General features: G+C 39.3%; 1 protein-coding gene across 3 annotated transcripts in view; it reads right to left on the bottom strand.

The window, feature by feature from the left end:
* Positions 1–27103, bottom strand: part of med12 (mediator complex subunit 12) — a 174840-nt gene that overhangs the window by 30583 nt on the left and 117154 nt on the right. For 2 of the 3 annotated variants that reach the window (XM_072270757.1, XM_072270758.1), the window contains exons 31-40: positions 25773–25884; positions 23673–23762; positions 22226–22335; positions 20923–21058; positions 19158–19319; positions 14970–15326; positions 14012–14168; positions 12735–12937; positions 11768–11845; positions 4051–4280 (exon numbers count right to left, since the gene is read on the bottom strand). In XM_072270757.1, the coding sequence (XP_072126858.1) occupies positions 4051–4280; positions 11768–11845; positions 12735–12937; positions 14012–14168; positions 14970–15326; positions 19158–19319; positions 20923–21058; positions 22226–22335; positions 23673–23762; positions 25773–25884 (1635 nt within the window). The remainder of the gene's footprint in view (positions 1–4050; positions 4281–11767; positions 11846–12734; positions 12938–14011; positions 14169–14969; positions 15327–19157; positions 19320–20922; positions 21059–22225; positions 22336–23672; positions 23763–25772; positions 25885–27103) is intronic. The other variant, XM_072270759.1, reaches the window with a different exon arrangement.

Here is a 27103-nt window from a genome sequence, read left to right as displayed (position 1 = left end):
CTTTGTGATGCAACTATGCTGATGGACGTTGTTGCCAATATTAACTGACCGAGGTCTGCAAGTGAGGAAATCGAAGATCCAACTGCACAAGTTGGTATTAAGGTTAAGGTCTTGAAGCTTACCGGTTAGTTTTGAGGCGAAGCTGGAAATGAATGCTGACCTGTAGTCAATAAAGTGTACCCTGAAGTATGCATCTTTGCTGTCTATATGTTCCAGGGATCAGTGAGGAGCCAGTGAGACAGCATCTGCTGTGGACCTGTTGCTCCATTAGGCAAATTGGAGCAGATGCAAATCGCTTCTCAATCATGTTTCATCACCAACCTCTCAGAACACTTTGTCATTGTGGATATAAGTGCTATTGAACAATGGTTATTAAGGCAGAATTCCACATTCTTCTGAGACACATCCTTCCTAAGCAGATAATTTTCCCAGACTGCTGAAATGAGAGGTGAAGGATCTCATGGGAACACTCCAGCCAGTTGAACACACAGGTTTTTAAGTACTTGGCCAGGTACCCCATCTGAACCAGTGCTTTTGTGGGTTCATCTTTCTGAAGGCTGGCTGCTCACACGTCAGTCTCAGAGACTCAACACACGGGATCCTCGGGCTGTGGGAGTTTGTGATGGTTCCTCCATGTTTTGATAGTCAAAACGAGCATAGAAGCCATTGAGCTCATCTGGAAGCAGAGCCCTATTATCACCCATGTTGCTTGATTTTACTTTATAAGAGGCGATGATATTCAAGCCCTGCCACAACTGTCGAGTATCCTATGTTGATTCAAGTTTAGTCTGGAATTGCCACTTCACTCATGATATGCCTTTCTGGAGATCAAACCTAGACCTCTTGCGACTTTCTTGGTCACCAGACTTGAATGCCTTTGATCCGACCCCTCAGTGGATCTCATGGTTCATCCAGGGCTTCTGGTTGGGGAAGATTCTGAATAATTTTGTGAGGACACACTCATCTATAACTACTTTAATGAAGTCCATGATAACCAAGGTGTATTCATTCAGATCCACAGATGAGTCCTTGAACACAGCCTAATCTACCAACACAAAACAATCCATAACCACTCCTCTGTCTCCCACAACTGCCTCTTTGTTGTCCTACTCTCTGGAGTTTTGCTTTTTAGCCTTTGCCTGTATGCAGGTAGGAGACGGACAACCAAGTGTTTTGATATACCGAAATGCAGTCTGGGCATGGAATAGTAGGCATTCCTTATCTTATGATAACATTGATCTAGTACGTTAGGATCTCTGGTGCCACAGGTAATTGGGCAGGGTTTTCTTCAAACAAGCCTACTGTAAGTCCCCAATTATGATTTGAAATGTGTCGGGATGGACTGTTTCTTGTTTGAAGATGGCATCATGCAGTATCTCACACACTTGATTATAGTCGGTTGCTGATGGTATGTAAACTGTGGTCAGAATTATGAAGGGGAACTCCCTAGGTAAATAAAATGGACAGTATTTGACTGTTAGGTGTTCAAGGTCATGGGAACACCTGTTCGACAAAACCGCCACATCGGAGCACCATTCAAGAGTTCATCATAAAATGTATTTAATATTAAACAGATTCAGTTTCAATACATTTGAATTCCCTTTTTGTCACATAACTCACTTTTTTTTTTATATATAAAGGTCTCTCATAGAATTTCAAAAATCCATTCAACACAACCAAATTTTGCAGTTACTCTATGTTGGCAAATAAAACAATTCATTGTGCCCAAAAGAAAAACCGACAAGGAAGAATCAGATAACTAACTGGTTATCTGCCCTCACGTTTCCCTGGTCCATTTCCGACACCTCCCTCTCCTTTCTAGATCTTCCTATCTCTATCTCTGGAGACAGCTTATCCACTGATGTCTACTATAAGCCTACTGACTCTCACAGCTATCTGGACTATTCCTTTTCTCACCCTGTCTCTTGCAAAAATGCCATCCCCTTCTCGCAATTCCTCCACCTCCGCCGCATCTGCTCTCAGGATGAGGCTTTTCATTCCAGGATGAGGGAGATGTCCTCTTTTTTTAAAGAAAGGGGCTTTCCTTCCTCCACCATCAACTCTGCTCTCGAACGCATCTCCCCCATTTCACGCACATCTGCTCTCACTCCATCCTCCCGCCACCCCACTAGGAATAGGGTTCCCCTGGTCCTCACCTACCACCCCACCAGCCTCCGGGTCCAATATATTATTCTCCTTAACTTTCGCCACCTCCAACAGGATCCCACCACTAAGCACATCTTTCCCTCCCCCCCCCACCGCTTTCCACAGGGATCGCTCCCTACACAACTCCCTTGTCCATTCGTTCCCCCCCCCCCCCCACTGATCTCCCTCCTGGCACTTATCCTTGTAAGCGGAACAAGTGCTACACATGCCCTTACACTTCCTCCCTTACCACCATTCAGGGCCCCAGACAGTCCTTCCAGGTGAGGTGACACTTCACCTGTGAGTAGGCTGGGGTGATATACTGCGTCCGGTGCTCCCGATGCAGCCTTCTATATATTGGCGAGACCCGACGCAGACTGAGAGACGGCTTTGCTGAACACCTACGCTCTGTCCGCCAGGGAAAGCAGGATCTCCCAGTGGCCACACATTTTAATTCCACATCCCATTCCCATTCTGATATGTCTATCCATGGCCACCTCTACTGTAAAGATGAAGCCACACTCAGGTTGGAGGAACAACACCTTATATTCCGTCTGGGCAGCCTCCAACCTGATGGCATGAACATCCACTTCTCTAACTTCCGCTAATGCCCCACCTCCCCGTCGTACCCCATCTGTTATTTATTTATATACACACATTCTTTCTCTCATTCTCCTTTTTGTCCATCTGACTATACCCTTTGCCCATCCTCTGGGTCCCCCCCCCCCCACTTGTCTTTCTCCCTGGGCCTCCTGTCCCATGATCCTCTCATATCCCCTTTGCCAATCACCTGTAAAGCTCTTGGCTCCATCCCTCCCCCTCCTGTCTTCTCCTATCATTTTGAATCTCCCCTTCCCCCTCCCACTTTCAAATCTCTTACTCACTCTTCCTTCAGTTAGTCCTGACGAAGAGTCTCGGCCTGAAACGTCGACTGTACCTCTTACTAGAGATGCTGCCTGGCCTGCTGCGTTCACCAGCAACTTTGATGTCTGTTGCTTGAATTTCCAGCATCTGCAGAATTCCTGTTGTTTGCGTTTTTAAACTAACTGGTTAACCCTTTTATCTGATATTGATTGAGGAAAGAGCATTGGGCAGAAAATCTGGAAATCAAGCCGTAGCATCTGGAAAACGTGCAGAACATTTTTCCTGATATAGGCTTTACCTTATTACTAACAAAGGGGTTTAATCCTGGTTCAGTGAGGAGAACACAAGGACATCTCTTGGAAAAGCATTAGCATACCAAAAAATGAGCTTCGCTCTGGTAACACTACATCCCTGTTAAACACCAAAAAACATGTCACAGGTAGAGACAGGATTCCACAACAGTAAATCAGGTCAAACCTGTGCTGTCCTGACGCAACCAGTCATGAATGCTGGAAAACAACAAAAAAAATAGAAAAAGTACATTGCTGGATTATCCATAAACCTCAACAACAGCAACTCAGGAACAAGAGCAAAAAATAATTCTGAAGCACTTGCAATCATGTCCAACTGGAACGCAGAGTGAATGATCCAACTTGGCATCTGAGCACTCTAGTTACCAATTTGATTAAGTTTGTGTAATATCATCAAACAGTTAAGAGTACTGAACATAAGAAAAGCAATGGGACAAAAATAAAATCCCAAACTGAGCCTTCTGGGCCCAGCATTTTTCAAATTTAAGAAGTCACTTCATGATTTGGTCCCAGGCTCCTGGTCTTGAAGCACAATTCATTTGTTATCCTCCCTTTTTATGTCTTTATCCTTTACTATTTTTATTTGTTGTTGAGTTCCCTGTCTTGTGACTGGATATATTAGCTATGCAATCTCATGGCACTGAATATTTGAGTCCTATGACCTACAAAAGGAAAGAATAATACTGAAATTGGAGCCAAATCAACCCAACCAGATTTTTCTCACATGTACCTTTGTGTGTTCTGCATGGAGTGCGCATAAGCTGGAGCTTGCTGGTGAACATAGCCACTTGGTCGCTGCTGCATCTGCCGAACCTGATCCACAAGTGCAGGATTACTGGTCGTGTGACTGCTCTGATATGGTTGACTTGAATAGGAAGGAGGGATCATACTGCTGGCTTGTGAAGGATGTGGCGGCATCCCCAAGTGAGAGCCGTAGTTAGTGTAGCCTTGAGTAATATTCTGGAAGAGAACAGGATTACATGAAGAGATCTACAAAATACAAAGCCATCTTACAAACTCCATTATTCTATTATTCTTTTCAGCTTGACATGGTCTAAATTCCTTATCACTGAAAGTTACTCCTTCAAAGCCTATCCTATGATAAAGATATTTAAAACTTGCAGTTCAAGATATCAAGCCATATCATTTCTAATAATTATCTCGGAAGTATAACAATTATTATCACAAGATAAATGTGGACAAAGAAAAACTGTCAGCTCAGTCTAGTTTATTTCATTCAGAATGGCAGTGAAGTTCATTTGAATTTATTACTTAAATAATTCTGGGGATTTTATTTTTAACCACTCTACTGGGAAGTATATTGCATGTACTGATTGTTTTTTGCAAGAAAAAACTGTTGGAAATAGTTTTCAATTTACTTTTTTTTAAACCAGTTAACATCAAAGCAAACTTATAATTCAGCTTGAAGTTATGCAGTTCCTTTCTTATCCACGTATCTGCCCAAATGCTTTTTAAATGATGTGACTGTACCTTCTTCTACCACTTCCTATTTAAACCTGATCCTCAAATAGTGTTTAAATATTTTACCTTGTATCGTAAACCTACGCTGTCCAATTTTAAACTCTCCACGCTTAGAAAAGGACTGACTATGTAACCTATCTATACCTCTCATGATTTTTTCAATTTCTGCCACCAGGCAGCCTGCTGCAATCGAGTGAGAACTATCAAATTGATTCTTGTAATTGAAGTCTTCAATTCCAGGTGCTATCCCGGTGAATCTCTTCTGCATGCCTTCCATCAAACTAAACATTTGCACAGTTTGGTGGCCAAAAATGTACATGACATTCCAAGTGTGACCCACCAATGTCTGCAACATGATGTCCCAGCTGTTATACTCAATATCAATAGACAATAGGTGCAGGAGTAGGCCATTCAGCCCTTTGAGCCAGCACCGCCATTCACTGTGATCATGGCTGATCATCCACAATCAGTATCCAATTCCTGCCTTATCCCCATAATCTTTGATTCCGCTATCTTTAAGAGCTCGACCCATCTCTTTCTTGAAAGCATCCAGAGACTTGGCCTCCACAGCCTTCTGGGGCAGAGCATTCCATACATCCACCACTCTCTGGGTGAAAAAGTTTTTCCTCAACTCCGTTCTAAATGGCCTACCCCTTATTCTTAAACTGTTGCCTCTGGTTCTGGACTCACCCATCAGCAGGAACATGCTTCCTGCCTCCAGCGTATCCAATCCCTTAATAATCTTATATGTTTCAATAAAATCCCCTCTCAGCCTTCTAAATTCCAGAGTATGCAAGCCCAGTCGCTCCAATCTTTCAACATATGAAAGTCCCGCCAGCCCAGGAATTAACCTTGCTACGCTGCACTCCCTCAAAAGCAATAATCTCCTTCCTCAAATTTAGAGACCAAAACTGCACACAGTACTCCAGGTGTGGTCTCACCAGGGCCCTGTACAGTTGCAGAAGGACCTCTTTGCTCTTATACTAAATTCCCCTTGTTATGAAGGCCAGCATGCCATCAGCTTTCTTCACAGCCTGCTGTACTTGCATGCTTGCTTTCAGTGACTGATGTACAAGAACTCCTAGATCTCGTTGTACTTCCCCTTTTCCTAACTTGACTCCATTTAGATAATAATCTGCCTTCCTGTTCTTACCACCAAAGTGGATAACCTCACATTTACCCACATTAAACTGCATCTGCCATGCATCTGCCCACTCACCCAGCCTGTCCAAGTCACCCTGCATTCTCATAACATCTTCCTCACATTTCACACTGCCACCCAGCTTTGCGTCATCGGCAAATTTGCTAATGTTACTTTTAATTCCCTCATCTAAATCATTAATATATATTGTAAACAGCTGCGGTCTCAGCACTGAACCCTGCGGTACTCCACTGGTCACTGCCTGCCATTCCGAAAGGGACCCGTTAATCGCTACTCTTTGTTTTCTGTCAGCCAGCCAATTTTCAATCCATGTCAGTACTCTGTCCCTAATACCATATGCCCTAATTTTGCCCACTAATCTCCTATGTGGGACTTTATCAAAGGCTTTCTGAAAGTCCAGGTACACTACACCCACTGGCTCTCCCTTGTCCGTTTTCATAGTTACATCCTCAAAAAATCCCAGAAGATTAGTCAAGCATGATTTCCCCTTCGTAAATCCATGCTGACTCAGACCAATCCTGTTACTGGTATCCAGATGTGTCGTAATTTCATCTTTTATAATTGACTCCAGCATCTTTCCCACCACCGACGTCAGGCTAACCGGTCTATAATTCCCTATTTTCTCTCTTCCTCCCTTCTTGAAGAGAGGGACAACATTAGCCACCCACCAATCCACAGGAACTGATCCTGAATCTACAGAACATTAGAAAATGATTACCAATGTGTCCACGATTTCTAAAGCCACCTCTTTAAGTACCCTGGGATGTAGACTATCAGGTCCCGGGGACTTATCAGCCTTCAGACCCAACAGTCTATCCAACACCATTTCCTGCCTAATATAAATTTCCTTCAGTTCATCCATTACCCTAGGTCCTTTGGCCACTATTATATCTGGGAGACTGTTTGTGTCTTTCCTGGTGAAGGCAGATCCAAAGTACCTGTTCAACTCGTCTGCCATTTCCTTGTTCTCCATAATAAATTCACCTGTTTCTGTCTTCAAGGGCCCAATTTTGGTCTTAGCTATTTTTTTCCTTTTTACATACCTAAAGAAGCTTTTACTATCCTTCTTTATATTCTTGGCTAGTTTACCTTCATACCTCATTTTTTCTCCGTGTATTGCCTTTTTAGTTACCTTCTGGTGCTCTTTAAAAGTTTCCCAATCCTCCAGCTTCCCTCCCAATAAAGGTAGGCAAGCTAAACAACCTCTTCACTGCTCTAGATAGAAATGCTGCCATTTTCAGAGAAGGAAGAACTTGCATCCCAAGTTCGCTCTGTACATGAACTCTTCTAAGGTCCCTCCCCACTGTTTACTGCACACGTCCAGCCTAGTGTATTACTTCACACTGGTTTGGGTTTAATTCCATTTTCCACAACTTCCACTCAAACTTATAGGCCAACTATGCTTGTCTCCATCCTCATTTTCTACCATTCCATCAAACTTGCTTATCATACCAGTCTTTCTCACCAAAGACATACGAATATATGTCTAACAACAAGGCCCCAGCACTATGATCTATGGGTATAGGTACATAGCTCCCTGAAAGTGATGGCACAGGCAGAAAGGCTGAGGAAGTTGTTGTTTGGCACACTTGGCTCCATTGGTCAGGGTATTGATTACAGAAGCTGCGACAACATCTTTCAACTATACAAGTTGTTAATGAGACTACACTTAGTGTATTATCACCCAGCTATAGGAAGGATGTCATTAGCCTAAAAGGGTGCAGAAAAGATTCATGAGGATATTATCATGACAAGAAGGCTTGAGTTCCTAGAGGTTGGACAAGGTAGGACTTTTGTTTCCCATGGAGTGTGCAAGGCTGAGGGGCAACCTCACAGAGATTTATAAAATGCAGAGGGCAGATGGTCACACAGTCTTTACCCCAAGTAAGTGAGCCTAAAACTAGGGGACATAGATTTAAGGTGAGATGGGAAAGATTTAAAAGGGACCTTAGGAGCCAATGCTTCACTCAAAGGAAGGTGGGTACACATACAAGCTGCCAGAGGAAGCTGTGGAGACTGCCACAATTACAATGTTTAAAAAATACATTTAGACAGGTATATGGACACAAAGGGTTTGCAGAAATAAGAGCCACAAACAGGCAGAGGAGATTAACTCATACTGACATCTTGGTTGGCAATGAGGATGTGGACTGAAGGCTTAATTCAATGCTGTTTAACTCTATGGCTATATGACTGATCCCTGCAGTATACTAATGGTTTTCTTTGCTTTATCATTCATATTGAATGCTTCTCTATGACGTGTGACACAGGGAGACAGTCACAAATGCTACACTCTTCTACCTGTAGCTCTTGTCCTTCTCGTAGTGCAGATCTGAGAGTGGGAGGTGCTGTTCAGTAGTCCTGACATCTATTGGAAGTACGTTGCTAACATTACAACTCCAGCTATGGAATGTCATTGGTAGACAGGGTGAATGTTTCAGATAATGATGGCATGCCAAATCTGCATCTGGCATACAACCAGTGATCGTAATTGATGGACAAAGGCAATGACATGTTACTGACTATAGACATAATGATCACATTTGCTACAAGATCACAGTGCTTTTCTATTGAATTTTTAAAATATTGCACTTTCAGAATTACACCTAAGATTACATCATCATCATCATCAGGTGCCATGCCCAGTTTGAGCTTTGACTGCCATGGCCCACACACTCCTGTTTTGGGTCAAGTGGATCAATTCATTGGTATTCATTTCCAGTCCTCTGGCTGCTGTCTTCATCATCAGTTGTCTTTGTCTTCCTTTTGCTTTCTTCCCTTCACTCTTTCCCATAGTTACAGTGCATTCTTACTCCTCTTTCCTCATCACGTCCAATGAAGTTACGTTAATATACATTCATTTTGTCCATGATATTTTTTGCATCCTCCTCAAAAACCACATCTCTGCTGGTTCAATTCATTTCCTCATGTTACTAAATATTGTCCAACATTCTGATCCATATAACATAACTGGATAAATGTAGCATTTCAGTACTCTGAGGCGGGTTGTCATGCCTAGTTTAGTGTTGGTCAGTACATTCTCGTAAAGGTGTCTTTTGCCATCTCTATTCTTCTTTTGATGTCCATGTCGCACAAGCCATCTGATGTCACCCAGCTTCCTAAGTAGCAAAAGTTCTTTAATTGTTTTATGTCTTCCCCGTTTATTTTCAGCCTACAGATAGGATTCTCCTTCTTTTTGGATATCACCATACATTGTCTTTTTACAATTGATAGATAGACCCATTTTTGCACTTTCTTCAACAATTATATCAATTAAGTTTTGTAGTTCTTCCTCCATACTTGCAATTAACAGTGTCATCTGCATATCTGATGTTTTCAGCAACTTTGATTCCTAAGATGTCTCGTATTTTTTGTAATATTGTTTCACTGTACACATTAAACAAATCAGGGGAGAAAACACACTCTTATCTAATGGCTCTCTTGATTTTTGTTAACTGACTCAATTCTCCATCTATTCCAGGAGTAGGCAACCTACGGCCCGTGATCAGATATTGAGATACTATGCTTATCTGGCCCGCGAGCGATTTTTCCTTATTCTGAGTGTTTCACACGACCACACTGATGGACATGCATGGCACTTTGTTACATGGCCCCAGGTTCCGTTTTGTTGCAAACCAAACACTGTTTTTTTACGAATGAGGGGAAGGCAGACCACCTTATTAATATATATTAGATACTCTCCATGCACGCACAGGTTTTCAGATGGGCTCATTCAAATTTGTAAACAGAAACAGCATCATTGCGTTTTAACAAGAAATCCATGTTAAATATCCAGATATTTACATGTGCTACGATACTTGTTGAATAACTTGTGTTTCGAAATAAAATCAAAGAAAAAAATTCCAATGGCAACGAATGCAAAACACAGGAAGGTAGACGCTGAATGCCGAAAAAGCAGTGAAAATGAAGGAAATACCCGTGCCAGCTACGAAGTCTCAAAACGTACTGTGGAAAAGATGAAGCCTTTTACAAATGGAGAGTTTGTCAAAGAATGATTACTGGCAGTGGAGGATATTGTTTATCCTGAAAAGAAATCTTTATTTGCATCTATCAGCCGATCAGCAAGAACGATCACACAGCGAGTTGAAGAAATGTCAGTAGATGTTAAAAGTTGTTTAAGGGATGCCTGCAACGAATTGCATTTTTTTTTCAATTGCCCTTGATGAGAGTACAGACTTGAGAGACACAGCTCAACTTGCAGTGTTTGTGCGAGAAGTGACCTCAACTTTTCAAATTTTTGAAGAGTTTATTCAATTAATTCCTATGAAGGACATGGTTACTGGAGCAGACATTTTTTGAAGCTTTGCTGAAAATGATGTCAGAAATGAAACTTAATGTGTCGAAGCTAATTGGCATCATAACTGATGGGGCACCAGCAATTGTGGGACAGAAAAACTAAACTGAGTTCTTTGATTACTAATTGGCATCCTTGGTTAAGCGCAAATGAATTTCTAGCATGTGTTATTCATTAATTTGAGGCAAAACGTAACTAGATGTATTTAAATGGATAATTCCCATATTTCAAGTTTTTATGGCATTTATCTGGTCCACCGTCCGCTCATTAATACGCCATCCGGCCCACAAAGGCAAAAAGGTTGCCGACCCCGATCTATTCTTACAGCTGCAGTTTGTTCCAAGTACAGATTTCTGATTAGGCTGAGGTCTTTCGAATCTAGATCTAGAGTTTCATGTAATATTTTAAATAACTTATTGTGCTTCACTTTATCAAATGCCATTTCTGTGTAGTCGATAAAACAAACCTTTTTGCACTTGAATAGCTTGTTCTGGTAGTATCCTTAACATCAATATCACTTTTCTTGTACCTTTGTCTTTCACAAAACCACATTGTTCTTTACCTATTTCAGCTTGTATCTTACTTTTAGCTCTTGTCATCAAAATTCTTAGAAGTATCTTATTGATATGACTCATTAAACTTATGGTCCTATGTAATTCACATTTTTTTGCTCCAGCTTTCTTAGGAAGAGTGATAAATACTGATTTTTTCATCTCCTCTGGTATTATTCCAGTCTCATAAATGTCATTGATTAAATCAGTAAGTTTTTCAATTCCATAATCTTCAAGGGCAATAATTTGTTCTATTGCTAATTCATCAGGACCTGCTGCTTTTCCTTTCTTCATCTTATTTATTGCATTACGAACTTCAGATTTTAAGATATTTGGACCTTCAATGTTTTTCTTAATTTCTGGTTTTTCGCCTCAATCATCTTCAAACAATTCCTGAATATACTCAGTCCATCTGTTCATAATCTCATCTTTTTCCATGATAATGGTACCATTCTTTGCTTTCAAACATCCACTTGAAGAACAGAGGGGCTTTTTACCAGTGATATTCTTGATTTGTTGATGTACCCTTTTTGGATCAATAATAGGGATTTTTTCTAGTTGTTCACATTCCTGGTTTAACCATTCTTCTTTGGCTTTTTGACATTAGCTTTTAACTTTCATATCTAAGAACTTAATTCCATAGGCTTGGCTTTCTTCAGGCTCCTTTCTTCCATTAGATTTTTGATTTCATCTGTCATCCATTTATTCTTTGTGCTTTTTTCTTTTTTAGGAATCACTGACTTTGCTGATTCTACTAAGGCATCCTTCAGAGAGTTAAACTTCATTTCTGCATGATTGCTATCATCTTCAACAGATTCTATTTCTAGACTTTGAAATCTATTCCTTACTTCAATTGTAAATTTTTGTCTTAAGGTTACATAAAGGAGCCATTGGAAAATAATTGGATGAAGTGAGGCAAAAGATAAAAATATTATACCTGAGCTTGTGACATGGATCCATATGGCTGCCCTGGATTTGCTTGACGAACTTGCTGCCCATACATTCCACTGGAATTCTTTGGGAGAAAGGGATTTTTGGGAAAAAACAAAGGGAATATTTAGAACCTCTTAGGTGTAAACCTTCATTCACAGGCTAGCACATTTAAACCTGATATGAATGAAATTTTACAAGATGAAAGCTGAAAACCGTTGCAAAATCCTGATATCACAGTATGAAATACACCTGATGGTCACAAGCAACAAATTTGATCAATTTGTCTCTTTCTGTTATTTCTTGGCTCCACTTAACTGCAACCTGAATAACAGATTTTTCCCTTATAATGGTTAATTTGTGCAAACAAAAGATATTTTAAAAGAATATTTTTTAGCACATGAATAGAAAAACCTGCTACAAGTAGATTGTGGAATGGAAAGAGGAAAATACCCTTTGAAAAATATTCTGGGAATCCTTCTAGAGTGGGCACATCTTTATCTTGAAAACTGAGATTTCTAAAGACACAACTTCAACAGAAGTCAAATTTTCAACATTTAATTGCACAATTAGTGAAATAATATTCCATCAGACAGCCACTTTATAGCCTATTGTTCTTAACTACCATTACTTTGAGAGTAAGTCTGATTAACGTGAATGAGACCCTTCCATTTTATAGAGCTTCATCAGGTAAGGCAGCTCCAAAAAAAAAAACTCAGTCTTTTCATAGTAATAAGAGAGCAATCCAACCCTGACAGCAAAGGGCTCTCTGAACGCTTCGCTTTTAGTCAATGTGTAATCAAAGAAGGGGCCATTCAGATATCCCTGTCTTTACTTCCTGACTGACAATAATAACCTGACAATAAAATGACAGTAATGTGCCTCCTACCCATAAGGTCAAGTTTAAGTTCAAGTTTAATTATCATTTAACCATACAACTGAATGAAACAGCGTTCCTCCGGACCTATACGCACCAATCTGGCATTTAGTTGATGTCGGATAGTCTGTCCTTGTGGAATAGGGGGCTGCTGCTTATACTGTGGCATTTTATACAGCGACGGATCCATTATTGCACTCATAGGGGTCATCACAGTGCTGTATGGAGGCCGAGTCTGCATTATTTTGGCAAACTGAGGGCGTACATTTCTGTAGGGCATTGTATCTAACCTTGGTCCACCTAAATGCAAAACAAACAGTGATTACAAAAGGCAACATTATCCTAGTTTTAATTTAATGTACTTACATATATGAAAGTTTTTAAAAATACCTTAAATATGCATTTTTAAATAAAAATCAGTCATAACTCATCCCATATACACACAATATTCATGGTCAACTCAGAAGTATTGAAACATTTTATTTTATGTGTATGAATTCTAGGACTAGATCTCCAAAACTCTTAACAAGGAATACGCATTTCTTAACACAAGGTCACGCAAAATGCAGTTGGAGCTTCATATTGGTCAACAAATATTCCAGTAATCAAATTTTCAAGTTTAGTTTTCTGAAAAGTTTCTGGGTCAGTGGGTAACTTGAACCCGGAAATGCAAGATTAAAAACTTTTTCATTCCTCCAGCAACACACAAAATCCTAGAAGAACTCAGGAGATCCAATAGCATCTATGAAGAGAAATGAATCGTTGATATTTTGTGTTGAGACCTTTCACTGGCCCAAAACCCTGTCTCTCCATTTCCCTCCATAAATGCAGCTTGCCCCAAGTTGTTTCAGTATTTTGTACGCGTTTCTCCAGATTTCCAGCATCTGAAGTCTTTCGTGTTTTCCATTCCAACACCCATTCACTAAAGTAGTAAAAAAAAACTAAAAATATACATTTTTTTGCATGAAAACGAGATCTAAACAGTTCCTGTTTAACTATGGTTTAGGCAATTTCTTCTTTATTATTGCTATATATAATGCTCTGACTAGAATTTCTTGAATTCTTTTCCCTGCTGCTCTTTTTATGCCCTTTGAAATATTGCAGATAGTTACATAATGGTTATTCTTTGTTCTCTATTATAACGATTTTGGGTTTACCACAATGGAGAAAACAACTGCCGAAGCTTCCAGGGGGCTCTCAACCAGGAAGAGACTAAATTAGTTAAATATTCTTTTAATCTTCACCAACACACAATTTAAATAAACTTTGGTAGGTCAGAAAGAAAGCATGAAATTAAAATATGTGAATGAATGGATAAAAACAGAGCTTTTACATTGTGGGAAGTTATTTACCTAAATCTGCCCTTTCACTTACCTGCTGGCAAAGGCTGATTTTGTGCATATATGCCAACACCAGGTGGTCCATATGGAAGTCTGTTATAGAGATTATTAGCCTGGTTTGGCATTATGTCACTGGGAACTCCACCACCATAAGGAGGCATTCTGTGTGCACCAGATGATAAATCCAGCTGCTTGAAGGCAAACAACAAAAACAAATCAAACATGCAATCCTAGCGGCTCTGACAGGAATCTAAAGTGATAAGTCAGGAACTAATTGTTCACACTAAGTTAATACATCAGCTCATCAAATGTTACCGTTAATAATTCTATATATCCCTTGAATACATATTCAAACTTTCCAAAATAAAGATATCAGAAAAGGTCATCACTATTAATACCCACAATAAAAACATCATGAAATGTCCATGATAAACAGAAGATGTTTCAATTTAAGTTAAATTACTAACATACAAGGCAATCTCTGTAGTATGCTACTTTTGCAAGTTTCCCCCACCCCTCTTTGCCCTTGTAAACAAGTGAGAATTTGGGGCTCCCAGAACAAATGTTTTCCTAGCTGCACAAATAGAATGAAACAGCACACACTAACCCTGACAATTTTTATGAACTTCACAGAATAAACATTGAAAATATTATATTTGCTACATTTACTGAACTATGTATTCTCATTGTGCAAAATTATTAAAATGAAGTGCAGGTCATGTTCCAAACAACCTGCTTCATGTAGAGATAATAGAATGTCATATTTCTGCAATTGGGAGCATCTTCTGAAACTTTAATCTCCATTATATGGAACTGTACCGTAACGAACATTAGTAACTGTAAAACCTTGCTAGTGTTATGGTGAAGGATGTGTGTATATTAAAACATTACAGTAAAGGATGTGGATTTGGTATGAGTAAGGGTATAGGAAACAGAATTTATTAGGCATTGTGAAGATCAAGAAACGAATTAGGAATTAGAAGTTAGCTCACCTCAGCTTTATTAGGAGGGGGTCGTTTTTTTCGAGGTGGTTTCTTTTTCTTCTCTTCAGTAGTATTAGGTTTCTCCAACTTTGGTGGTTCTACTGTAGTTTTTTCTGGTTCAGGAACAACTGGTACTGGTGGCTCTTCTTCCTCTGGAGGGAGTGGCAGTGGTTCTAGATAGTAACTGCGTGGCTTTGGTTTAAGGTGTGTGTGGTACAATAGTAGCCTGTGCTGCTCTTCAAACTTAGTCACCTTGCGATCAACACGAACAGTCCCAAACCAACCCCAAGAAAGGGGAGCAGAATGTTTCATCCCCTCAAAAACATCCCAAGGGGAAATCTTCTGTTTGGTGGAGACCTGGAGCCCCTAGAATGAGATTTTAAAAAAAGCAAGTAACTAAATATGTTTACAGACTGAAATAAGTGACTTAAAAGAGGACCTTCACCTTTGCCTAAACTGGTATATTTATCTTCATATTTTCTGTTTCAGATTAATTAATGGTAGGCCTTTACCATAGTAGCCCCTTGTATTGAGGTTCAGATGTTATATGGAGGGTGGAGATAGAGATGGGTGTCGAGTGCAAATGTAGGCATTCAACATGAACAACAATTCAAGGGAATAGATGGTTTAAAGTGTACGCATTTTGGTCCTTTGGGTGAACTGCTATGCATACCTGGTTAGTTTGATTTTCCCAATATAAACTATCACAGGTAACACTGGATTACTTTGGCAAAGAGCATTGCTCACACAATGACAAAAGAAGGCCCCATTCCATATATTGACATAAAAATGATCCAGTAATACTTTCCCTTGCTTCAGTTTCTATTGTTACACTCAAAATGGAAAAAGTCTACATAAATATCCTATTTCTAATATAGCACTACAAAGGGATTTCACAGCTCACAGTAACTGAAAGAAAGTTAAAACACAACTATTAAGGATAAGTTTGAAGATCACATAACTTTCAAGCTTTTGTAAACAAAGAGAAATGTTTTATGTTATTTCCTGACTTACGCTGTCCGTTTTCCAACTTTACAGATGTCTCTCCTTAACCCAAGTTCCTCAATGGAATAAAATCTCTTTAGTTAGACCTACCATTTGTGTCACTGGAAATCTATTGTAGGAAAGTATGCTTTGACTGAAATTAAAGATGTGAACAGCAATAGTTTGGTTACCTTTAGAAAAATGATTGATTTCAAGTTATCCAAGACAAATTTGGGTGTTCTCAAAACACAGAGACAGCATGCAGCAGTGGCAAGTAATTGGGAAATCAAATGGAATACTAACCTTCTGCAAATAAAACAGAGTGTAAAAGTAGACCCGTACAGTGGATTCCAGTTAATTTGGCCATCAGTTAATCAGGGCAACTTGTAACAAACAAAAACAAACCAAGAAAATATCCAAATTTCCTTCATTTATTTGTAATACTATGCTGCTTAACTGGGACAAGAGACTGTTAACTAAACAGCTTCTAACTACATGCATGTAATGTGGTTGTTAGGCACTACACTGTGCTGAGAGCATACAGTTTTTAAATAGAGTCATTTGTGTGTATTTATGTTCAAAAAGCAATGATTTTTGTCATTGATAGTTTGTGAGTAATAAGCAGTAAAACAATTCAGAAATGTTTTGCTCACTGTAGTTTTAAGTATTCAGGCTTGGAGATTCCAGAAACAGCTGGGAGTGAAAATGAAATGATTTCACTACTTCAGTAAGTTAGGAACCACCACGAATTTGAAGATATTTTGAAGACATACCTCAGGATACTAGGGGAGGCAAGGGAGGAGATTGCTGAGTCTCTGGCGATAATCTTTGCATCATCAATGGGGACGGGAGAGGTTCTGGAGGATTGGAGGGTTGCGGGTGTCGTTCCATTATTCAAGAAAGGGAGCAGAGATAACCCAGGAAAATATAGACGAGTGAGTCTTACTTCAGTGGTTGGTAAGTTGATGGAAAAGATCCTGAGAGGCAGGATTTATGAACATTAGGAGAGCCATAATATGATTAGGAATAGTCAACGTGGCTTTATGAAAGGCAGGTTATGCCTTACGAGCTTGATTGAATTTTTTGAGGATATGACTAAACACATTGATGATGGTAGAGCAGTAGATGTAGTATATATGGATTTCAGCAAGGCATTTGACAAGGTACCCCATGCAAGGCTTATTGAAAAAGTAAGGAGGCATGGGATCCAAGGGGACATTGCTTTGTGGATCCAGAACTGGCTTGCCCACAGAAGGCAAAGAGTGGTTGTAGACTGGTCATATTCTGCCTGGAGGTCGGACACCAGTGGTGTGCCTCAGGGATCTGTTCTGGGACCGCTACTCTTCGTGATTTTTATAAATAACCTGGATGAAGAAGTGGAGGGATGGGTTAGTAAATTTGCTGATGACACAAAGGTTGGAGGTGTTGTGGGTAGTGTGGAGTGCTATCAGAGGTTACAGCAGGATATTGATAGGATGCAAAACTGGGCTGAGGACTGGCAGACGGTGTTCAACCCAGATAAGTGCGAGGTGGTTCAATTTGGTAGGTCGCTATGACGGCAGCACATAGCATTAATGGTAAGTCTCTCGGCAGTGTGAAGGATCAGAAGGATCTTGGGGTCCGAGTCCATAGGACACTCAAAGCTGCTGCACAGGTTGACTCTGTGATTAAGAAAGGATACACTGCACTGGCCTTCATCAATCGTGGGATTGAGTTTAGAAGCCAAGAAGTAATGTTGCAGCTAAAGAGGACCCTGATCAGACCCCACTTGGAGTACTGTGCTCAGTTTTGGTCACCTCACTGTAGGAAGGATGTGGAAACCATACAAAGGGTGCAGAGGATGTTGCCTGGATGGGGAGCATGCCTTATGAGAATAGGTTGAGTGAACTCAGCTTTTTTCCCTTGAAGCAACAGAGGATGAGAGGTGACCTGATAGAGGTATATAAGATGACGAGAGGCATTGATCGTGTGGATAGTCAGAGGCTTTTTCCCAGGGCTGAAATGGTTAGCATGAGGGGGCATAGTTTTAAGGTGCTTAGAAGTAGGTACAGAGGAGATGTCAGAGGTAAGTTTTTTTAGGCATAGAGTGGTAAGTGCGTGGAATGGGCTGCCAGTGACAGTGGTGGAGGCGGATACGATAGGGTCTCTTAAGAGACTCCTGGACATGTATATAGAGCTCAGAAAAATAGAGGGCTATGGGTAACCCTTGGTAATTTCTCAGGTAAGGACATGTTCAGCACAGCTTTGTGGGCCGAAGGGCCTGTATTGTGCTGTAGGTTTTCTATGTTTCTATATTGGCAATCATCTTGAATTTTACAATGAAAATGATGATTTAGGAGATGCAATCATCAAAAGCATTGTATGAATACAGACCATTATCTGCACTAGATCTTTGCGCTGATTTTGTTCATTTACAGTCAAATCAAACAACAGCAGCACACATTGGATTAATTTTTTCATTGATAACTATTAGGAACTAATACCACAGTTTTATAGTACGGTAGCAGTTTTGATAGTGCTGCAATTTGTTTTGTTTTATTTAAATACATAATTTGTTATTCAGTTAAACAGTAGTTTGTCTTTTTTATACCTTTTTAATTTTTTCCAAGAAACCTGCTAATTGAGACATCCACTTGATTGACCGAAAATGTACTGGTCCTGATGTGTTCCAATTAACTGAAATCCATTGTATTGCATAACTATACAGGACATTGGTGTACAGTACACTCGCCTTATTTAGAGAGCCACACTTAGGCTGAAAAGAAATTCAGGCACAGTTTACCAGCGATCATTCCTTAAGTGAAAGCGATGACATAGAAGCAAAGACAAAGCAGGTTAGGTCTGCATTCATTGGAATTAAAAAGAATGAGTGGTGATCTAATTGAAACAGAAGATCCTGAAGGGGCCTTACAGGGTAGGTACTGATAGGATATTTAGAACTGAAGTCCAGTTTCATAGTTCATTTAAGGTTGATGAGGAGAAATATTTTCTCTCAGTGTGTTTTCAATTCTCTATCCAAAAGAACCAATGTGATTCCGATGTTTGGAGTGAAAGTGGCCCATTTTTCAATCCTTACATCAGAATCACATTACTTGGAAGAGAATAGGAAAACCTATGGTAAACAGAGATGGGCAGTATATCTTTACTTTAGATTCAACAGATTTTCTATCCCAGTTTTCATAAAAAGAAATATCCGCAGTATAATTTACTTGCCTCCTTTTTGAATATTGACTCAAAGCCAGCAATCTTGTTTCCTTTGGTATCGATCAGAGAGCCTTGCGGTTCACATGTAATGACATCCCTTGTCTGCTTTGGAAGTGGTAATAATTGTCGCACTTTCTCCAAGCTCTCTGATTGTCGGTCCCCAAGCTCTTTCTATGACAATTATAAGAAAAATAACAGCAAGTTACATGACAAGTCACATTTGTTATTTCCAGTAATCTCAATAAAAACACAAAACTGAAAAGGAAAATTGGGATCAAATTCACTCTGTAGCCTCCTGACCATGAAAGAAATGCACAAAAGAAACATTTTCCAAAAATCTTATATCTTGCCATCATTTAGTTGATAGACTGAAAAATCAAAATCTACAAGCCTGTGATTTCCATATTAAACTCATCATTGGAAACATCCAATCAAAAAAAAAGAAAAACAATTAATCCCTAAAACTGAAATTAAGCTGATGGCTTTCAAATTCTAAATAATTAATTTTGCATTATCAATCTTTTTTCTTTATTGTTTAAAGCTCTGTGTGTCACAGGAGCAGATATGGCTTTTTTAACCCCTCAAGTACTCTTTGGAAAAAAAAATCAAGTGGTGCAAGCTTTTACTCACTTTACTTCAAGGAAGTAAGATATTAAAAAAAGGCTCTAGGCAAGAAACTACAGAAAACTGTCAACTATGACATTTGTATTTGTATCAGCTACTAGATATATGCAAGCTACACACAGCTGTTGAATGTCTTAGTAAGTGAACAGCACGTGGGTGGAAGGTGAGGATTGAATTACACTCTTTCACAATTTAAACTGAAGCAAAATCAGAAAATTAAAAAGTCATAAAGAAAAATAATATAGCACCAGTTCTTGAGTGTCAAGCTTGTTCTTCCACCAAGCGAGCACTGGAGAGCAGCATCAAAAGGGAGGGGCCAGCCCTCCCACAACCCAGTATGGATTCCAGTGCACCCACAGAGGCCTGTCCGACACTGCCTCACCAACCCCTCTCCAGGGCGACCGCATCAAGTGAACCCTCGCCCTCGTCACAACCAAGGTATTGCAGCTTCCCCGCCATCAATCTCATCAATGAATCACTGAACTGGACTTGTAGTGTTCTACATCACTAATGTCCAACAGGGTCTTGCGATCACAATAAAAACATTCAAGACAATCACTTGCAGCTTTTTATGGACTGTGCATCATCCAATAGTACAGGATAAGTCCAGGTGACAACATGACAGCAATATGTATGAAGTTCAGCTCCATCGCCACCAAACAACTTGCTTATAGGATAGTCCTGCAGTACTTGATGTTCTCATTATCCAGCAGTGACTTGCAATTGTAAAAAAGACATACAAGATGAACAAATAGACCTTTGATTGGACACAGAGTGGCCGCTGCGTCTGAGCACTATTACTGATCTTATTGATTCCCCAAATAAGAAAATAGCTGCAATGAAAGATTTCCGAAAGCTGGCCTTTGTAGCACTGAAAGGAGATGGTGAAATATTGCAGATTACACTGAAGGAAACAGTATAAAAAAGATAATTATAAGTTGAAGTAACAGTAATCTGGGGAACAGATTTAAAATAACAAAGCTGAATTTCAGAATGCTATATATTGCACAACTGAAATAAAGAAAAAACATACAGAGCAAAAACTTTGCCATTATTTATCCTGTTCGATGAAATGGCTGGAAATCAACATCCTTCGTCAATAACGATCAGGAGATTCTCTGACAATAATCTCAAAAACAAAGATTATTACCCGGAGTTTCTTTACAAGGTTCATGTAAGCTCTCTTGTTCTCTTCCATACTGCCCTGTGAGATACTTGACATGTCCGCTGCCAAAGTCCCATTAACCAGTACACTAAGCATGTCCAAGACTGTAGTGAACAGCTCACTAGGGGAGAAAAAATATACTTTCAGAAATTCTTCACAGCAAAATACAGATACATATTAATAGACTTCACAAATTATATTTGGGATGGAATGTATCCCAACCAGTTTTTCACCTCAGGTCAAAAATGGCATCAATAATTATAGCCTCTCCATCTAACAAATTGTAACTACTCAAATGTACTGATATGGGACACACACTAGCCCATATGAGTGACTCACAATTTAATTTCACACACCAGTCAGTGAAACCCAGAACCAGATTTGAAATTGTATTGACAGCTATTTTCTTATTGCTGCCACTATCCCCCCGCCCCACAACCCAATGTCCCTCTTCCATACTTTGAGCTTAAATGTATCAACAGTGAGGTATGAATTCAGAGTGTAACAAATTGCAGATGCAAATACTTTGGCTACTCTGATGTCAAAAATGTTACTGAATTACTGGTTTGATAAAAGCAGGGATAGATCTTGTATGCCAAAGTAGGAATCTGAGTCTGTCATGAGAACAATGCCTACACTAACCTAGAAATTTTACAGATGTCTTGCCACTGCTGTCTGATTTTTTTTTTACCCCTTTTCCCCATTGCAGTTCAAGAATCCATAGCTTACAAATGAAAAAAAATCGCACCAATATTCTGCTGCAGTACAAGTCTTTGATACTGCAAACAAAAGTTCAAGGTAAAACTGCTCCACTGCTGGAAATAAATTGTTAAAAAGATGGCATATCTCTGCCTCCAGAGTAGTCAGAGTTATTTGTTTTTGCTATTTAAAAAAAAACATCATGAGTTCAATGTTATAATTGACCAAAATCCACAAGCAGGAATCAACTTTAGCTATAGTTATAATTAAAATTGTAATTATTTAAATAAATAAATATTTAATTAAGTTTAAATTGTCAAATGCAAAGCTGTAATAGATTAGATATTAAAATGATAGACTCCATTAACTTGTTGAATGTTTAATTGATATCATTGTACCGATAGTTAAAAATACCTGCACTGGTAAAATAGATAAACAGTTTAATTTTGAGACTATTTCTTAATCATGCCTGTTATATCTTTAATAACTGCACAACTAATTTGTACATGGTCCGTACTCTATCAGAATGGGTTGTGTGTGCATGGAAGATATTAATAGTTCATGCAAAATAATTAATTAAAATTCATACTTGTTTGACTGCATGTCCACTGTTCCACTGCTGATTATATCCAAGAGAAGGACAGCCCACTCAGTAGTGCCCTGTGTGCTACGCTGGACAGTATCAAACATCCCACCTACCTGAAGAGAAAAATCAAAAACAAAAAAGTTGCACACTATTACGAACATTCTGATGAACTGAACTATAAATAGTTAGAAAGTTAGAAATAAAACACTCAGGAGACAAAGCAGCATGTGTGAAAAGATGACAACACTGTTACCTCAGTACCAGATTCTAAAATACTGAGAGTGCTGCAGACAAAGGGCCAAAAGTATTGTTGAGGATCCCCCTCCACGCATCCCCTAATCTCTTTGACCCACAACTCTCAGAACGGAGGTACAGAAGCATCAGGACCAGGCCTGCCAGGTTGGGTAATAGCTTCTTCTCCCAGGCTATGAGACTAACGAATACCCCACTGCCCTTGCCAGTGGAACAGTGACCTGTTTACCTGTGCTATGCAGTACATGCATTCTGAATTATAGTTTAACTTACTTACGGTAATATTTCTATGTGCTGTGTGTCATATATGTTTTGTGGGTGCACCACTGTCCAGAGGAACGTCGTTTCATTTGGTTGTATACATGCAAGTTAGATGACATTAAACTTGAACTTAAATGAAGGGCCAGATCAATGAACCCATCATGAGAAAGAAAATAGATTTAAAGTTGAAGACAGAAGAAATTATATTGAATGACAACTTCATTCTCCCCTTGTGTAACTTGTGTATCAATGGTCCAAACTTCTGGCTGTTTGGTTACTTAAGCATCATACTACAATACCCCTGAATTATAATGTTGTTTATATTTAAGTTATTACGTGATTATAATGATTTTGATTCAACTGTTCTATTAGTAACTGTATTTGGCTACTATAATCACAAATAATAGATCATGCAATATGACTGATTTCTAAATTACCCAAGGGGTGAAGAGCTAAAGTGAAAAAGTCTTTATCAATGCAGATGACATGTTAGGGTTTTTGAAGGGAAATGTTACAACGTCAGTGATGTGTGGGTTTAAAGACTCTTTGGTATTGATACAACATGTTGGGTGAAACCAGGATATGCTCCACTCGGGAGCAATTATTTTTTGTTCATAATCTATCACACCAATTTAAAAAAAACATTTTTTATAGATAAGCCACCCTAATATCAATAAACAAATATAAATTGTGAACAGGGACACTGTGCCGGTAATGTATTGCTCATTGGCCTTCTCTTCGGCAATGAACAGAGAAATTTAACAACTGGTATGATACAACTTGATGTCTGCCTTTTCAATAAATTAAACACTACACAAACTATGAAAATTCCGTTGAAAGGAAGGAACAATGCCAAATGTGTATTCTGGAGAAAAGTGAACGAACTTTCACTAAACATGAAAAAGCACCAATTCCTTTCTGCATTAACAGTCCTTACAAGATTTAACCGAAGCTTTAGGGCTTCGTGCATCATTTGTTTCGCTTTGCAGTCATCCTGGTACTGATCTTCACGCCAGTTTGTAACAATCTGAAAAGAATTAATAGGACAAAATTATTACATTTATTTGGTGATTGTCAGTAAACTAGAGTTACCTTTTCTGGCAAGAGAAATCCTAATGGGGCGTATTGTTCATCAATCACAACAAATGTGGACGCCACTGAAAACTTATACAGGTCCACCTTCACTAATCCGGCACCACTGGGACCTGAGGAGTGCCGGATTAGTGAAAACACCGAATTACAGAAGGATCACATTAAGCATAATCAGTGCCGGATTATCGAAGGAACCGGATTACAGGTGGTCGGATTAGTGAAGGTTGACCTGTATTGATTTTACTGGTTTACCCTCAGCAGACATTTGTTTCAAGCTCAGAGCTGTCACAGTAGCATCACAGTTGGCACAACGTTATTACACCTCAGGGTGCCCCAAAGTTCGGAGTTCAATTCCGGTATTGTTCAGTAAGGAGTCTCTGTGGAATGCGTGGGTTTATTCACGGTCCACTGGTTTCCTCCCACAGTCCAAAACATACCAGGTAGGTTAACTGATCATTGTAACTTGGCCTGTGATTACATTAGGGTTCGTCAGGTTGTTGAGGGTTGCTGAGGCAGCTTGGCACAAAGGATCAAAAGGGCCTACTCCGTGCTGTAATCACCAAACAAAAATGAAAATTAAATTAAGTTTTAAAATGACTACTTGTTTGAGATACCTGATGCCTTTGGAACTTGTGCACCAATCCCAAAAATGCTAATAATCACCACAGCTAGAAGGAAACTGCAATAGTTCTCAGACAAGATTCTCAAATTGTTATAACCTCCATAAAAAATAGCTAAAATTTTTAAGTTCATATCTCTTACTATGTATTTGAAACATAAAATAAGCACAGAAATATCCTACAGCAAAAAAAAAAACACAAATTGCTGGAGGAACTCAGCTGGTCAAACAGCATCTTTGGGGGCATGGTGGGGGGTGGGGGAGAGGAACAGTCAACATTTTAGGAGGAAATGCTGAAATAAGACAGAGACGGACAGTTTAAAGAGGAGATAGGGAGAGAGGTGACACAGGGACCAGTAAATAATTGGTAGACTGAGGAGGAGTAACTGAAATAAAAGGGCAGCGAGCATGACTTTGTGCGAGGCAGCTAATGGCCGACTGAGTTTTTGAGGCCAAGCTGATCCTCTTCCATCTGTTTCCATTTGCCCTTCATCTCTCCCCTAATGGTTACTATTATCAACATCCTTACTCATCAGATACCAACCCCAGTAGCCTTTATGTTCCTGCTTATCACCATCTAGCAGCTGTCTCTGCCTTCAACCACCCCTCACCTGACTCCATCTTGCTCCCCATGTTTGCTTCCAGCTATTACCACCCCTCCGTTCCTGTGTCTATCATTCTCAAGTTCTAATCTTTACACTTCTACTTATCCAAGATTTACACTAAAAGAGTGATTAGCCAAGTATAATATTTTGGACCTAAATCAACTCTTTCTCATTGATTCACTGAGGGAATTATTACGATGAACTGATCAGTCTGGCACAGAACAACACAGACTGATCTATAGACTCATCTATAATCTGACTGCACCTAATTTTATAGTTCTGTTCAATCTAAATATATATGGCCACCAAAAACAGAACTGCATTAAGAAAAGCTATACTGTTTTCTCCCGTTTTTCTACATAGAAGCTGAATTCCTATTTAGGACTCAATAGATATCAAGTTGGTAGTATTCTTACTTTGAGATCAAACACCAAAGTGTACATCCCTGTTTTTGGCTTTAGAACATGAATTAAGGATGTAGTAATGTTTGTAAATATGAGCCATGACAAATGAGTTCTACCTAGCTGCTGAAATGGATGGATACTGAAGGTTTAATGGTGGGGGGGGGGGGGGGGGAGAGGAGGAAGAGGAATTAAAGTATTCTGATAGTCAGATCATATTGATAGATTTAATGTTGAAGAAAGGCTGAGATTCAGAAGTTACATTACCTTACCAAACACTGATGCAAAACTAGCCACTAATACTGCCAATGGTTAGTTACCTGTTGGACTTGGCTATAAAGGGATGTGAGAAGTCCCTCTCTTTGTTCATCCTGCCCCTTAAGGCACGTCAAAACCAAAGAAAGAAATGGCTGTTGACTTAGCAGAGACATGCTGGAGACAAAAGCAAAATTAGACAAAATATATTATTGCCCACAGTTGTTTCCAACCGCGGATATGAGGTTAATTTAATCATACTAAAACAGAATAATTAAGCCTTTATGATATTTTTAATTATAGGCTATCTGAAGAAACCCAGTCAGTGGAATTTTTCAGTAAAATATTTTCTAAATAACTCCATAGATGAAGAATTAGGGGCAAAAAGAAAGCCTCTAAGATTGAAGAAAAAGAGAAATAAGATTAGGTAAGAATAATTAGATGTTGCTACAATTAGGACTCAAAAGTTCACAGATTGTAAGAACTGAGGATAGCTGCACAGATATGAAATCTTACAGTTAGAAGACATTAAAGCTCAACACAATGAAGAACGGGTGTTTTGGATGTACACCTGGAATTTTGAAGAAACAAAAGAATTTTAAGCTATTGTTAAAGACAAAGTAAATTCAGATAAAGATTCATATTTATTCATCATCTGTACACCGAAACATATTGTGAAATGCGTCAGACAGCCATAGAGGCATAAAGTACTACATCACAGAAACAGGCCATTCAGCCCATCCAGTCCATGCTGACCTCTTAATCTGCTTAGTCCTCTTGATCTACACCCAGACCATAGCCCTACATACCCATGTACTTATCCAAATATCTGTTAATCAAACACACGTTCACCACTTCTGCTGGCAACCTGTTCCACACTCTAACCACCCTCTGAGTGAAGAAGATCCCCCTCGTGTTCCCCTTAAAGGTTTCACTTTTCACCTTTAACCCATGACCTCTAGTTCCAGTCTCACCCAAGCTCAATAGAAAAAGCCTGTTTGCACAAACCCTATTTATGCCCTTTATAACTTTGTATACCTCTATCAAATTTCCCCTCATGTTCCTACACTCCGGGGAATAAAGTCCTAACCTATTCAACCTTTCCCTATAACTCAGGTCAAGTCTTGACCTGACCTTTGTAAATTTTCTCTGCATTCTTTCAATCTTATTGTTATCTTACCTGTAGGTAGGTGATCAAACACTGAACACAATACTCCATATTAGGCCTCACCAATGTCTTATTTGACTTCAACAGAATATCCCGAACTCTGTACTCAATACATTGATTTATGAAGGCAAATATGACAAAAGCTTTCTTTATGGCCCTATCTAGCTGTGACACCACTTTCACAAGAAATGAAGGATCTGTAATCTCAGATCCGTCTGTTCTACCGCA

The sequence above is a fragment of the Mobula birostris genome, chromosome 10 (assembly GCF_030028105.1).
Source record: "Mobula birostris isolate sMobBir1 chromosome 10, sMobBir1.hap1, whole genome shotgun sequence".
Taxonomy (NCBI): Eukaryota; Metazoa; Chordata; class Chondrichthyes; order Myliobatiformes; family Myliobatidae; genus Mobula; species Mobula birostris.
This window is presented reverse-complemented; position numbering and strand designations above follow the sequence as displayed.